This window comes from Battus philenor, unplaced genomic scaffold (genome assembly GCF_028537555.1).
Source record: "Battus philenor isolate CCGP_79_NKW_IND1 unplaced genomic scaffold, ilBatPhil1.0.hap1 SCAF_15, whole genome shotgun sequence".
In the NCBI taxonomy this organism is placed as follows: Eukaryota; Metazoa; Arthropoda; class Insecta; order Lepidoptera; family Papilionidae; genus Battus; species Battus philenor.
Genome location: NW_027181677.1, coordinates 2,714,457 through 2,731,373, shown reverse-complemented (window position 1 = coordinate 2,731,373; position 16,917 = coordinate 2,714,457). Strand labels below are relative to the sequence as shown.

At 32.2% G+C, this 16,917-nt stretch overlaps 1 protein-coding gene across 2 annotated transcripts in view; it reads left to right on the top strand.

Moving 5' to 3' along the window:
- The window catches only part of LOC137918766 (zinc finger and BTB domain-containing protein 44-like), a 61,604-nt gene that overhangs the window by 9,436 nt on the left and 35,251 nt on the right, over window positions 1-16,917 (top strand). For both annotated transcript variants that reach the window (XM_068761664.1, XM_068761663.1), the window contains exons 4-5: window positions 9,460-9,646; window positions 16,616-16,789. In XM_068761664.1, coding sequence (XP_068617765.1) covers window positions 9,460-9,646; window positions 16,616-16,789 — 361 coding nt within the window. The remainder of the gene's footprint in view (window positions 1-9,459; window positions 9,647-16,615; window positions 16,790-16,917) is intronic.

Here is a 16,917-nt window from a genome sequence, read left to right as displayed (position 1 = left end):
TTTTAAAATAAAAGTTGCCTAAGTTACTCCCTATTACATCAGCTACCTGGCAATATACATCACGTTGAAATCAGTACAGCCGTTTCAGCGATTAGCCGGGACAAACATACAAAAATTTAAAAAAAAAGTTATTTTGCTGCATGTATCGTATATATTCATATGACTGCATTAAAAAGCGATAATTCTAATATTATAAACAGACAGTCAAATTTTATTTATTTGTATAGATCATGGATGCACAGACCGCAGCCTGCCCATCTAACACCGGTGGCCCGCCGAAAAATAATACTCTCGTACATTCGAAAAATATTGAATTTTGTTCCAGAATAAAACCAAAAAAATTTAATTACCTATACTTCTGGCGGCCGGCCCGCCATCAGTTCATGATTTGCCCTAGTGGCTCCTAGTTTTAATAAGTCTGTGCAACCATGGTATAGATAATATTAATAAATGAACCACAAAGAAGTAAGAAAGATCTGCAATACACGGTTCCCACACCATTGATACTGTGTTTAATTCTTAAAATATTCTATATATGTGCTGTCAAAGTATAAAATTTATTACAATTCATTCATATTTATGCGTAATGTAATAATAGATATTAACGACAAAACATTTATATAATTAAGATTAAACTCAACTCGTGTCGAGCCGTACAAGGCGGCTCTTTTGTCGAGATATATATAAATCTAAAATCTTTAGGAAAATTAAAGATAGATAATATCTCACTTTGCAATTCTTATGTTTAGCATTCATAGAAATGATTAAATCTTACAATTAAAGAATTTGCATTCGCGAACTGTAATAATGGCAGGAAATACCGTCATTTATATAATTTTATGACAGATGAATATAATAAAATGTGTTGCTACAAGGCGCAACGACTACACTGAACAAAAATCTAACGTTCATTTGTTTTTGTCTATGAGTTAACTTTTTTTTTCAGCGTTTTTTTTTTCTAAACGGACAGCTAGATGTATGTTTAAAAATAATTATTGTCGTTCAATGTCATTACATATTTTTTTTATTTTAGTAGCTTAATTGCTTTTGCATATCGTTATTCATTTTAGTTTTTATTTATAAACTTGTCTTTGATGATGTTGTAGTTTTTTTTTTATGTGCGTATAGCGTGATTATGTGAAAGCTCATTAATGTTGTTTTTGAAACAATAAATTACGTAATGATATTATAATAAAAAATCGTTTTCAAAATTCGAACTACAAATTGAAATTAACAATTTTTTAATATCTGTCGCCACTGACTTTTTACAGAAAGAAGTTATTGAACTGCAGCATAGCATTACATAAGAAAATTGAAAATTATTATAATAAATTTGTCATTACTTTATACATGGTGATTGGAAATAAGTGTAAGAGTTTAAAAGGTTTTTGGCTATACATTTAGCTCTCTAAAGCTTTTTAATCTATAAATAACCATCCTGTATAGCATAAATATTGGTGCATTTTAAATATCAATAGATATATTCTAACAATCATTTTAAATTTTGAAAAATATTGATAATGATTTATGTATGCAATGAACTTTACAATCGTTCCTTTAAAGTTTTTATACGTATAACTAATCATCCTGTATGTTAACGTCATGCTTCTGTCAATGCACTGTAATAAAATTCAAAACTAACAAAGATATTGCGTAAATTTTGGGTATAGGTTTTTATATCAATACTTATTGAGAGTAGTCTTATAAATGCAGCACGGGTAAAACTTTTTTTATTTATTCAATAAACATTTATTAAGATTTATTCACACGGTTGATAAAATATTTTTTGTGCGTTCTGATGTTCTTTTTTTTTGTCGGCAATTAATTTGAATTTGCCCGTATTTAACGATTCCATCAGATTAATTTAAAGATAAACAATAATTTGTTTTTATTAGTAAGGTACTTTATTTTCGTTATCGTTTGTAAATCATAAATATTTATCAAATTCTTACTTAACGGTGGCAATGATTACCGTCAAAATGTAATTATATTTTTCCGATTAAAAATTAAATGATTGAGATATTAACATGTTCCATTTTATATATTAAAACAGGGTGTTTTATGAAACCTTGTAACATTATACTGTTATTAGCTGCTATATCACTTCATCGATTTCATTTTGGCTGCATCTGGCATAAGCCTATTGCATTGATATATAACAAGGCCGGTTTGCAGCGGCCTGCATCCGGTGTCTACCGACCTTCTCAACAAGGTCATCTGTCCACCTTGTGGGAGACCATATCACGTAATTTTGATTGTCTTGTCTCTTCTTTTTCGTCTCCCCCCCCCCGGGCACCTCTCGTTCCCCTCTGCGATCTTTGGGACAGGGACGTTACAACTTGGATAAACTTTTTTTTTTTTTATTTTACTCCGTTTTTCACTTTCTCCTTTCACATTCTATATTACTTCCTTCTGTTCTTCACAATGTCTATCTCCCGTGCATCACCTACCCTTCTTCATCTTCGTTCCTAGACCACAGTTTGCTACATTATCACAGTTTTGACTCAATTTTTTGCTCAGTTTGTTACACTATTTTGACTTGAGTTTTTCTATTGTATTAATATTTATTTCTAGTTGTTTTTAACAGTTATAGGTATTTTATTATATTATCTTATTTACTAAACCTATATGGCTTTATTCATGACTAGCTTGGGATCTTGTAGGAGTCTTTTCGACTTAGTTCTGAGACTTATTCATTTCTATTGTATACTGTTCAATTTTTTTTTTAGAAATATACCTGAACTGGCGTAAAACATATATTTTTCATTACATATATATCTGAGTAACGAAAGGGATTGTTAAATAAAAAAAAAACAGTGTTAAGGTAAAAAAAGTAAATTAAAAAACGTTTGGGATGCAATTTTATTCAATTGATCGATTAACAAAAATAATTTATTATTAAAAAGTAGATAATGTATTAATAGCAATTTATAAGTGAAAATTTATTTAATTAAACTTTTCGCCTATAATCACGAGTCAGACTTCATGGCCTTTGTTTATGGTACAAATTTTTCGTCACGGGTCTGTCTCGTGGCTTACGTTCATGGCACAAATTTTTCACCACGGGTCTGTCTCGTGGCTTTCGTTCATGGCACAAAATTTTCACCACGACTCAGACTCGTGGCTTACGTTTATGGCACAAATTTGTCGCCACGGGTCTGTCTCGTGGCTTTCGTTCATGGCACAAAATGTTTTATAGGCCAAAGGGTTAAATACTCGAAGTAGTGTATAATATTGAATTAGAAAAGGAGACAAGGAGTTGATGCTTACGCGGATTACGTCGCAATATGTATTAACTAACCCACGCAGTTGACGTCATGACATGGCAACAAGTTAACATTACCGTGTCCGTTAGCATTATATCGTTTGTTTTATTCGACATTTAAAAACGTATTGTATTCCTTATTTTATTTTATTATTTTCCCATACAATCAAAAATTGTGTTTACATGTATGGAAACGACTTCTCTATTTTAAAAAATCGCGAGACACGTTGAGATGAAAACTTCCAGTACCCGGCATTTGATTTGGCACTTCGTTTAAAAGAATGAGACTTATTTATGCTAATGACTGTCGGAATCTCTATAGCACAGTGTTCAGTTTAGTGATTGCCAAAAACAATTATTATGCTTTAATAGCCGAATCGTACTTGTGGAAGTGTCAAATCAAATGCCGGGTACCATACAGCTGAAAAACGCTAGCTTTTGTTGATTTCTCTATTAATAAATCGTAAATGGCGTTTCTACGATATAATATAAAAATAATTAGGTAAATGTCTGTATTAACATTCGATCTTAGGTGAATGCTGATTATTTAACGGTAATGTCATTGCGGTACATATTTTCTTATTCCGATAAAAAAATTGATTGTTTTGTTTATAAACTGTGCTGGTTATGTAAGATTTGATAATTTAAAAAAAAAGTTGCATGCATTTATTTAAATATAGGCTAAGTAGATGCCGTAATGCTATTATGATCTAATATAAAAAACAGGTCATGTTTTTCAATTGCAAAACCTTGAATCAAGAACTCATTTAAAATAAAGCATATTGCATAATAGTCGATCTATAAAAAAAACCTCATAAAACTCTCTCACGGAAATCCCAAAGAATGATTCAGTCAGAAAGATATTTGTTTAAAAATTGATGTCATTTAGTTTAATATTTACATATAGTACAAGGCGGTACGAACGGCACTCGTGTTACAAAAATATTATCATAGTTCATTGGAAATAACCATACGAAAGGATATTTGAAATTTTCACATATCTATTTTACTATACTATATGCTATCGAAGTTATAATTAAGGGCAGCTTGATTTACATATATACATGTACAGTATACATATATATTGATGACAGGCAAACGAAAGTTGTAGATGTAATCATCTTCTGAAGGATTTGACGAGTGTGTTACCGGTGATGACATGTAGACCTGAGACGACATTTACGTTGGGCCTTAGAGGAGTTTAAAACTAAGAGAGAATTTTTGAGAGCTACGCTTGGAGTTTCGGTGCGAGATCGAATCAGGAATAAGGAGATCCGCAGAAGAACCAAGGTTATCGATGTATCTCTAAGGATTACACGTTTGAAGTGGCAGTGAAATGATCTCTAGTGGCAACCCCGAGATTGTTGACGCAACGTGTGGGTAAATCTCCCACTAGTCCGACTAAATAATCAAAGTGACTAGATGCGGTGATCACAAGACTGGTAATCATAGAGAGGCCTAACGCTTGTGATCATCTATGGGTCGATATAGTGAAGGAAGTTGGTGTGAGAAGGTGTGAGATAATATTCTTGTTGACAGAAAAGTCTATTACACCAGTGATATACATAATGTAACAGAGGCAAAAACAAATTGTCTACCTAAGACGCTGTTTCTTCGAGTTATTAAATATTTTTATAGAAAATATTTACGATTTCAAAATAGTTCAAATAATGTACAGAAAGCTTCTATTGCTCGAATTTAAAAAATTTATCCAAGAACTATTTGCTTACTACTACACTTTGAATGACTTCAAAGAACATATGTTTAGGCTGTTTAAATGTTTAGTAAACATGTTAGTTAATATTATTAAGAATATATACATTATCTTCTTGATTTTTTCCTCTGCTCTTTACTAGTCTGTGGCATTTATTCGAAGGAAAGAATCAACTTGACTTCAATAAGAGAATTAAAGCCTCAAATAAAAATTTAAAATACCTATTAAGTATATTTATTAAGGATGTTACATATTATAAACAAGATTGTAATGCCCTGTCCCATAAATACGATAGGGGAGAGTGAGAGGCCCCACAATAGCGGTGGCCATTTAAAAATAATTCAATAATTTATGATGTCTGTTACTGGCTTGGTATGCTGATGTGGTGAGATGAAACTCAACATAAATAAATAAAATATATATTTATATATATATATTATAGTATCTGCAAATAAGTCAACACATCAAATTCCACACAACAATATGTAACAACGCTCAAAAATTTAAGAATTTTACATTGATCCTCGTAACTCGCAGAGTGTTATGGTACAAGAAACTTAATTTTTGATCAAAGTCACATCTAGATAGTAGATAGGCAAGTCTTTGTAAGCATAAACTGTTTTTGAATCCTTCACGACTTTAGTATCACTGCACTGCATATTTTGCAAGAAAGCGGTGTGTTCTGTGATGATTCGAATGCATTTACATGAAGTGATTTTATGATAAAAATATGATAAGTATTATGGAGGCGGCGGATATTAAATGAACTAAAAATACATATAATACAACATATATTTCTTCACTATCTATAGGTAATACCAGTCTTCAATAAGCTGGCAGTGAATAATCACAGTTTACACTCAATTTTGTGTGAGGATATGTATTTATGACTTGTGTTTTTTTTTTCGTTACATTAAAATGATTGCATAGTGTAGTTTCAGTGTCGGTTGATAAGGCACTTAATGATCTTTAAAATTCAGCGTGGTGATGTGGACATAAGATTATTTTTGGTACATGATTCCAAAGCAGCAACGGTATAATAAATTAAAATTTGGATATATAGGGAGAAAAATCTAGTCCGTGAAGGTGAATGACAATGCGTTCTAAGGAGGTCTGTTTAAACCTGCTTGCTTCGCGGGTCGTCAGCCCCGCGCCTTACCCGGCCCTTTTTCTTAATGGTCTTTTTAGTGTTAGACAGTGTAGTCAAGGACCGTCAAAATAGAATTAATGAACATGAAAACAAGTATACGCGTCCGCACTGTGATTACATGTAAATGCATCTCTACCTATTAACTCTCATGTAGAGAAGTTAAGATTTTTTGATATTTACTCTGTTCAGTGTCGTTACAATCCATAGAAGCCAACTGAAATCCCTAGGCCTCCCCCAAAGATATCTATGGGGGGATATATCATAATCTCCACGCTTTGCAGACGGGTTGGAGATCGCAGTTTGATATAATGGTACACAGAGGACGGTGCTGTCCATTCCCTGAACATTTGTTTGTGAGCAGCTGCAATCCTGTGCAGTAATTAATGCACAGTGTGAATTAAATAAAAAAATATCTATCATCGAACCCGCGACCTACAGTCGCAAGTCAGTCCTCTATAGGTAGGCTATCAATATTCTGTATAACTAAATTGATAAGTGATAATAGTCAAAATTTAAATTCTACTACATTCTGTACCTTTTATTTTGAATTCAATGATACATTCTCATTGTAAGCATGTATAAATAAATATTTAAAAAAAGAAGTATTTTTCGAAATATTAACCGAACTTCGACATATCGTAGCAAGCGGTAATCGTAATTTATAACCGGTATAATTTTAACATGACGATGGAAATTATAAGATAATAAAATTTTACTATCTATAAAAGCTCGGCCGCCATCTTTAAAAACTTATTATCCCGAACAAAAGAAAACGTGACATAAAGAAATGAATGTCAGAAAGCGGACCCGAAGCGGCGTCAAAAAAAAAATAATTTTATGATAAACAACAATTGTATTATTCTTTCGCTGGTAGATATTATTTAAAAGCAAATATTATCAAGCTGAATAAATTAAACATTATTAAATTCAAGATAAATATATATAAGCGATAACTTCAGTTATAATAATAAAAATTTTGTATTAACAACATGATAAGTTTATTTTTATGTGTGGTATTTATTTTTTTTATCGCGTTTTACGTTCGACAATATATCGTTGTGTTGTTTTGACCTGTTTTAGAAGTAAAAATTTTTCGTACCTAATTTTAGTATTTAATACTCTGAAATCGTATAAAAATATCTGGTACACTCTGGTTACGTTGTCGTAAACAATTTTTATTAAAAAAATAATTTTAACGACGGAGGTCTTGTTAATGGCCGATAATAAATTTATTTCATATTTTTATATATTTTAAGCAGTAAATAGTACAAGCGAACAACAACAACAAATTTAATTTTAAATAAAATCTGAATGTATGTGGTACAAGAAAAAATTGATTCAAATGTTAAAATCCAGTAGAATAAAATTCTCCGAATAATAAACCAAAAACATATTGGCTTTTCAGCTGACAATATTGAACTGAATAGAAGGCAGTAGCTAATACACAATTGTTAAGCAGATGTCTGATGATTTGTGGGTATGCCTTCCACTAGGTAAACCGACGACATTTTTAATGTGGATGCGGTTGCTTGGTGATCGTGGTCATATTTGGGAGAGGTGTATCATTTGGGGGAAGGGGGGGCGTCCATCAGCTGACGTGATAATGATAGATTTAAGCCACGGAGGAGTGCACGCTCAGTTCATCATTAAGCAGTAAACATATTTGAATTCCTTGAATTACTAGTGGATTCAAACCTAACAAAAAATATATAGAATCTAAACTTGTAACAAACTCGCCCAACTGTACAATTTCTAATTAATTACTTCTTGCGTACGAAAAGGTCTTTCACATATTTATGCAGAGTCACGTTCGAATTTTAAAAGCTCAACTATAGGAATATATAGTATAGTATAAACTCTTTGTAAATATTAAATTATATATAAGATGTCTGTACACTTATAACAAAAAGTTACATTTAATAGTCGATACCTTTTTAAACGATTTTATTTAGTTCGACCCGTACGGAATTTATTTGGGTCAAAATTAGAAATTGAAATTTAAGCACCTTCCCGTTGTCAGATTGATCCAAAATTTGGTATACACATTTAATTTAGATGACAATACAATATAATAAAATCAATAACATTATAAATCTAAGATGGCCGCCGATACAAAATGGCGGATTACATATTTTTCCTTAACCCCCTCAATATGGGCATCAAATGAAAGGGCTACCCTAGTAAAACACGATTATTATGTCAAAATTTAAAATTCAAGATGGACGCCGTTCCAATATGACGGACTAGGTACATATTTTTCCACAACCACCACAATATGGGTATCAAAAAACCGTTTAACTTAAAAGTTTTTTAATTGTATTTATTTAATTTCCGTCCCTGTGATTGACTTTTTATTGCCGCTTATATATTTAGGCAGAAACAATGGCGGCCTGAATTACATTATTCCTTCAAATTACGATCGATTGACATTAGATTCGTGGCGTTAAATAACCTCCATTCCGTGATAAACATAACACGACGAAAGGGTATATTGTTTTGTAATGAATCGTACAATATATATACACAGGAATATGTTTTTACCTCACTTTTACCTGCTTATGTATGTGATATAAACATACATATTTCTTATATACAGGCTGTTTTGGAATAGATGAGTAAAATATGTTAATTTTTTTAAATTGAAACTAAAATCAGATTGAACATCCTCTATAAGGCTCCCTTCGACTTAAAGAACTAGGACTGGTTTTATTTTGTGGTTAATATTATTGTACTGTGTAGAGATCTTCATTTTTTTTTTAAATATAGAAACTTCTGTTTGTCTTTTGGTCTCCTTTTTGAGCAGTGTAAGTTGGCCGTCATTTTTGACTATTTCGCTATCCTTTATAAGGTTTAGGATTTGTTCAGATGATTCTAGTATACTTCTAAATGTCGCTTAGCCAAGACAATCTCATGTGACTAACACATCCTTTCTCTACTACTTTGAATAACAATAAATAGTCTATTGACATTTATTCTGATAAGTGCTGATGTATAGATAAGAAACAAAATGTAGGAAGAGCGTGGAAGGCGGCTTAACCTAAAATTTAAGTGGCCTAATTTACGAGAGCTTCATCGTTTGGCTCGAGCCGTCACATCACATTGTTATAATATTACCGGATTGATTGGCTATTGAACTCTTAGGTCTTTTAAACGGACGATCTGTGAAGTGACCTTACGCATGAACCTCCGTGTCGGGTCCACATCTTGGGCTATCACAATATATGTTTCACTGAAACAAAACCTGGTTGGTTGCTATTACCAGGATAATATTATTACTTATGATTGGAAGGAGACAATGGCTTTTATATTAATCGACTTTATTTCGTCTAGATACATATGTACCAGCAGACGATGATGCGGGCGGAGGAGATCCGGCGGCGTCGCAGGGAGGACCCACCAGGCACCAATACCGCCGTGAACAACATCCTCGCAGCCGCCGCCAGGGAGATGGAAGAGGCGAGACAGGCAGCGCGTAACAGCGAACGTGTTGTGGCCAGCATTCAGACCGAGCAAGAAGGTTCTTTTTTTTATTTCTGTATTTACATAAACTTATCAATTCGTAAAGTGATTATATTTTATAAACATGATACTATTTCGTCGTCGTTTCCAAGTCGCTCACTGCAACACATAATCATAGCCCAAAGACATCTATGGGGGGACATACCATAATCCCCATTCGTGGCTGGCGTGTTAGTAATCGCAGTATGGTATTTAAGTACGCAGAGATACTGAACTGTATTATAATATACTGTTATTAAGTATTATCTTATGGATAAAAGACCTGAGACATGCGATCGTAGGTCGAAGATTCGATTCCCGCAATACAATCTTAAATAAATTCACACATTTTGTACATTAATTGTAAAGGATTGCTACTATTCACGAACAATATTCCACAGGATGGGCAGCAGCGTCCTCCGTGTACAATAATACCACAATGCGATAATCAATTATGGTATATCCATCCTTAGATATCTTTGCAGAAGCCCTATCTATGACCTGCAATAAGTGTCTATGGGTTGAAATAGAAATGGTTGGTGGAAATAGGTTTTTTGTTCATATACATAGAAGATAGATTACATAGTTTTAATAGAAGCTAAAATTTAAAGTTTAGTTTGTTTCTATGTATTTGTTTACTCTTTTTCCAGCTACTGTAATAGCGAACTTAATGTCTTATAGACATTCCATACCAGTCAACCCAAGTTATTTGATAGTGAAATGATCTTATTGCAAATAATCAGGTGACTCTTGGTGAAATTTTGTCGCCAAAAATTTGAACGTTTGCGTTTTTTTAACATATTATTCTGATATTGTGAAATGAAAACATTAACGAAAGGCACTTTTGCAATATTAAAAAAAAGAAATCGTAATAAAGTACGTGATTTTTTTTTATTCAAGCGCCGCAGTAACGTTTGTATGAATATCACGCGAGGAGAGCCACATAGTATATGTAATAATCGCAAGAAATATTGAACTGTTGAAGCATTCACCTCGCGCTTTCTATCCGACGTCAGCGTGTATAAAATGCTGTTATTTGCTTTTCACAGTTATACATTGTTGAATTTCTTTCGAGACTGATTGACGCTCCGTGATAAATTACCACTAGCGTGTTACAGAACAAGGCCTCGACACTGAGACGGTTCCGTTAGATTCTTGCGCAACGTGAATTTTATTAATTAGAAATATTCATTTATATTTAATTACAATTCTAAATTTGAATACCTTTCATTTTGTTTTTTTTTTTTTTTTTAAAGTGGAACTGCATTAATGGTGTGTGTGAATGTGTGTACAAAAAAAACATTCACATGATCACATTATCGATTTTTTTTTTTAAATTTAATTGCGTTTCAAGTATAATTTTTATGTATACATTTTGTAATAAATACTTAACGTTAAAACTTTTATTTATTTATTCATATAATGTAAGGATAATTTACGTCATAAGAATGTAGAATTTGATACAAACTGGAAATAGATTCAGCTTCCCTATAGCAGCAGCCTTAAAATTAAAGGTACGGAATTTTCAAAGGCACACTGTCTCTGGCCACAACAAACTGATCGAATTTTTGTGGTCGCTTTTACATCATCCTTAACACAGTCGTAGAACAATAGACTCCAAAACTTTGTTATCTCTTAAAATAACGTTCACATAGTATATACGTTTTTGTTTAATGAACTCAATATTACGTGGTAAGTCAAAGACATTACACAGGAGTGTACAAGATTATTATATAACAATAGCGTACATAGTTGTATACAAGAACTAGTGTTTTAATACGGTCGCTGCTAGACTAATTTTTGCGACTTTCATATCCTGGTAAGCCAAGCCAGGTCGGCTCGACCTGGTAGAGAAAACTTCACTAGTGCGAACCAGGCAGTTATGATCTGATACCGTTTTCCTAATAAAATCGTGAAAAATCAGTAAATATGTCGTTTTTGGTACTGTCTTTGTTCTATCATAGTCATCCAGTTGATATATACAAGTATCTCTTTTATACAAAAAGAACAACAGAAGCTGCAGCTCCCGCACTGAGCGAGAGGTGACAACCAGGCTAAAAGACCTGGTTTTGCAGCAAGTGTTAATAAACTTGGTAAAAAATATACGCAGACTATCCTTTTACGGTTTAAAGTTTTATTAATTTAGAAAAATTATAAATAAAAGTCAGGAGTAAATGTTATTAAAAAAAACTTTGACGAAAAAAGTTAACAACATTAATATAGAGCGGTATTTCTTTTGTCTTTATATTATAATTAAAAATATAACCTTTGTTGCGAAATATAAGTACGGCGGTATTTTATCCTCAATAAAAAAATATTGCTTCGGCATTTTTCTCCGTGTTTCGGACACGTCCTATATACAGAGCGACCTTAATAATATTTTATCCGGCTCCGAGCCTACGCCCTTCGTTATCGTTATTTTTTTTTATTCAATAACAATTCACTGTTCTTTTGATGGGATATTATAAAATTATTTCCCGCATCGCACACAGCGTCTGGAGCTTTTTTATGTCTTCTTATGAAATTGCTTTGAAGTTTTCGTACGTTTTATTTTTATTATTATCATTTATGTTTATTACATTTTATTGTGTTTTATGTATAACGTTTTTTTGGCTTTCTATTTTTAGCGGTTTATGTAGGAGAAATAGTTTTATTTTAATAACGAACGGACTGTTGGTAGATTAAGATTAGATAGAACGAATGGCTTTAATAAAGCCTTGGATTTCGTCAAGCACACACTAATTTGTACCTTTATTTTTATACATTTCAGGGATAATATGTTTTTTTTATTTCCTAAGTTAAGGAAAATGTAGTTAAAACTGGTAACAGGGTTAGTTTATTATTCATACATATATTTCATCCTCATTAAAAATTTTAATTACAAATACATTTATTAGGATCGACAATATGTCTAAATAAAACCCAATTTGCTTTGATGATTTCATAATTTTAATAAAAAAATTGAAAATGAAAAAAAAAATTCTGCAAAAAACATAGAAATTGGTGCATTCGATAGTTCGTTTTGAACTTCGCGCATTTGACAGTACGCTTTGAACTTCGCACATTTTATAGTATGCTTTGAGCTTCGCGCATTTTATAGTATGCTTTGAACTTCGCGCGTTTGACAGTTCGCATTGAGCCTCGCACTTTTAACGATTCACGCGCCCCAAATTTAAATCGTCTCTTAATTTATTTATCTACTCCTCTTGCAACTTGTGTGCGGCGGTTAAACTGCTGCGTCTGTATTTATCACATAATAATATTTTTTTCATATTTCATCATTAAGAAGCCAATAACTTCTGGGAGTACATAGTCGGTCGAAATAGCTAGTATGATATAAAATTTCATTTGAATATATTTTGACTTGAAAATTTATGTAATTAAATTTGTTATAAATTTAATTACATAAATTTTAGTTAAAATAGACAGTTACATATCTAAGCATCTAATGATGGACTGTGGTCGTTTTTATTTAATAACAATTAAGAAAAAATATATTTATGTACTAAAAATTCACAGTCATAAGTATATATTTAATTGTTATTTGTACGTAGCTTTAAGTTTTAGATATAAGCGGAATAAAAAAGCAGTTTAAATATTTTAACGACGGCGTCGTTAACTTTAATAAAATTTAACAATTTACATTAACTTTTTACGACTACATTGTTCACTCGTCTCGGGTTACCGACTGACAGATGTGTATCGGAAAAGAAAATACCTAATTGTAACGTATTAGCTTATGTAATGTCAGCATTACAACAGTAAACCGTTAATGTCTTTAGTGTTCTATTGCCTATGGTATCGTTCTATGTTTAAAATGTCAATACGTCTTAGCTTTCGTTCCTGTTTTAAAAGCATGTTTTCTTGCGTTATTAGTTAAATGATTCTTATAGCACACTCTTTGACTTATGCAGATTAGCTTTTAACGATTTTTCTTATTTTCTTTGCTTTTAATATAGCGTTATTATATATGTATAATTACCTATCTCTTCCTTAAACAACATTTCCTATTCTTAGACATGATTATCTTCTCTTGTGTTTTCTGTGGTCTGGTTTCCGCAACCAAGTGGAACTGCTTCGAGGTTAGCCTTACTCAAGCCAGCATAACTCCTCGAGAAATCCTAGCAGACACGTGATGTCTCCTGCGATCTTCTAGAAGCATCTCGGTGATTCGAAATTGGTATCCTTGAAGGATTCTTTTGGATCAGATATCTGATATAGAGATAAAAAGTATTTGTTTAAGAAATGCATATTTGTATATAAATCTTGGTATTTCTAGACTTATTTAGCAGCTTTTAGGTCTCGTTTGTTATAAAATCCATTTTAAATATCCGGGGTTCAAAAATATTTTTTTATCGCGAACGTAAATGTTTCTACTGGAGGGTAGAAAAAGCATTTTGAGAATGTGCGAGTGAGATGCATAGCCGTACTTACATGTGGAAGTGAGAGGGCTGCGCCTGTTTTTAAACAGGTAGTTATTTCGATTTTTTTTGTAATAGTAATTTATGAAGACGTATTTCTGAGAAAATAACTCTGGGGGTAAAATATATATACAAATCTCCGACATTCGGTTATTACGTACATAAAATATCCGAACTTAATGTCTTGCAGTAATGTTACAAAAATAGAAGTTCTTTGTAAATATTTATTTTTTTCTTCCCACCCGTCATATACAATTCGGGTCGTTAAACTCACAGAAAAACTAGTAGCTGTCGATGATATCTTCATCTAATCAGTCGGCATCGAAAATAAATACCATAGACAATTTTAATCCGTTTAATTTCAACTTAGCGTAACATTCGTTACCTAGCCTCCGATTGGTCATGGAATTACTTAGACAGTCATTCTAATTATTCAGTCGACAAACGCTATACTTGATTTCAAATGTTATATTTGTTATACAGGTGATTGCTTATTAGTGTAGAAGCTTTGAAAGGAGTGAATGAATAGTACATCCTATCTAAAAATCAATGGTTTCATAAATAATAAATAACGTAGTGTTAATATAGTAATAACCGTTTTTAAAATTCAAACTACTTACAAGATGTTGAAATTAATTATTTTTACAGAACCCGGCGATAAATATTGCACATCGACTTTTGGAAAGGGACAATCGGCTAATTATGGCTTCGTAGAGCACTATCTCTTTCCCGCAATACCTATGTGACGTTTTTTCAGTCGTATTTCGTGCGACAGAGATAACGAAGCCGAAATTAGCCCATTGTCTCTTTCCAAACGTCGATGTGCCATATCTACGCCGGGTACAGTAGCTATTCGTCTCCGTAGACTTTGTATACCGAAGTTACTGGCCAGTCGCCTGTTCAATAAAAAAAATAATGTTTTTGATAATGATCACCTTGTACAGGGCGATTTAAAATAGATGTAAAAGCTATAAAGTTTTATGCTGACAAACCAGATATACGTTCATCCCTTTAAAGCAATGACACAACCAATCATTATGTGTGATAATTCTTATATTAAAAACATATTAGACTTCTTTTAAAACGTAATGTTATACGCAATATAATTCATAACAATTTCTAACAAAAAAGACGTCGAATTAAATTTAAAATAAGAAATATATTTCCACTCCATTCAAACGTGACCAACGTTCGAACGTTCTCACCGTCGAGCAGGTATAAATATTACACAGAATTTTTTGTACTTTTTTTTTAATAACACAATTTATTATAATAGATTGTTTTTTGTCATAGTTCAGTTTGTTCAAACCTTTTTTTTTAATATTTTAGTATATAGCAGTACCTTGAGAATATTGTATTTGATTGTAAGTGATTTTATTGGAGGGAGAATCGGATGCTTTTAGACGTCGGGTCAATCATAATAAACCCGAAATTGTCACATAAAAAACTTTATGACGCACTCAATTCGGCAGGGTCTTTGTTTTATCTGTACAATTTTTTACACATTTAACATTTTTTTTTATCTTTACTCAATTTGACTCTATTTTTGAAGGTCAGATAAGACCTTAGATTAATGTTGTATTATTATATTGATTTTAGAAAATTACCTGTATCACTTAGTTTCTCGTATAAAGCCTATATTAATTATTACTTTCCTAAAAATCAAGTTAATCTTGGGTTGGTCTGAGAAAGTCCATCCAGCCATTTGAATAATCCAATTTAAATATTCTTTATTTATAATACGATGGAATGTACGTCTTTTGTTGACTTCAATTTGAGTCATCACCTTTTGGATGATAAAAACTACAGACCAGAGAAGGAGTAAAAGAAATTCGACGGAAGATTCTTTTTCAAAAAGTTTACAATACAATACAATTTAAAATGAACATTAAAATAGTCTGGAGGTGAACACAGCTTTCCTAAAGTGTGCTATCTATCGTCTACGAAGTCATATGCTGAGTAACCTTAGCACTAAGACTTTAATATAATAATTATTTTTTTTTTAAATCTAACAATGGGAGCTTTTGGAAATTTTACTGTAGTCCTATTGTAAAAGATATACATTGTAAAACCTAAAATAATAGCAACGCTGCGTGATTTGCGACGGTCATCTAACCTGTCTTAAGTTGGGTTTCAAGTAAAATAACCTGGGAACCCATCTCAAGTACTTTCCTTTAGAATCCTTATGGAATGTTAGTTAGATAATGATTCAAATTTTCAAAAAAGGATCACGATTCTCGGTATATACGACGCAATGAGGATAAAAAAAATATTAAAAGTAGCCATCTTAATATATTTTGTTAAAATAAATTGTTTTCGAAAACTTGGCATGTGCTGTGTATATTTAATATTTAAAGTTGAATTATATGTAAACAACATATAATGTCATATTTTATTATAACGAAAAGTATCTTCAAATCGTTTATTTTTCACAAGTAATAAAACTAAAAAAAAATGATTAACAATGGCCGCTGTTTTGACATTTAAATGTTTGTGATTTAAAAAAAAAAAAGTTAAATTTAGAACGTCAAAGGAATTTATTTGTTAACTACGTTTGTACTTTGCAGGGAGTACGGTGTCGTCAGAGTCTAAGCGGGAATCCGAGGAGGAGCGTCCTAAAAAGCGTGTCTCGATCCTATCGCCGGAGGATGATAAGCTGAGAGCAAAGAAGAAGGCAATGACTGTGCGCTTCCAAGACGACAATAAGACTGAAGAACGCCCCAACAAGGTCACTTCGCCGGGTGAGTGGCCGTTGCTATATTTCCGTATTTCGCAACTCGCTGATTATATTTAAAATCATCTTCGAAAATTATTTTAGGTTTCTTTCAGATTATTATGACGTGTTTATCAAACGACTGGGTGGTCCGTC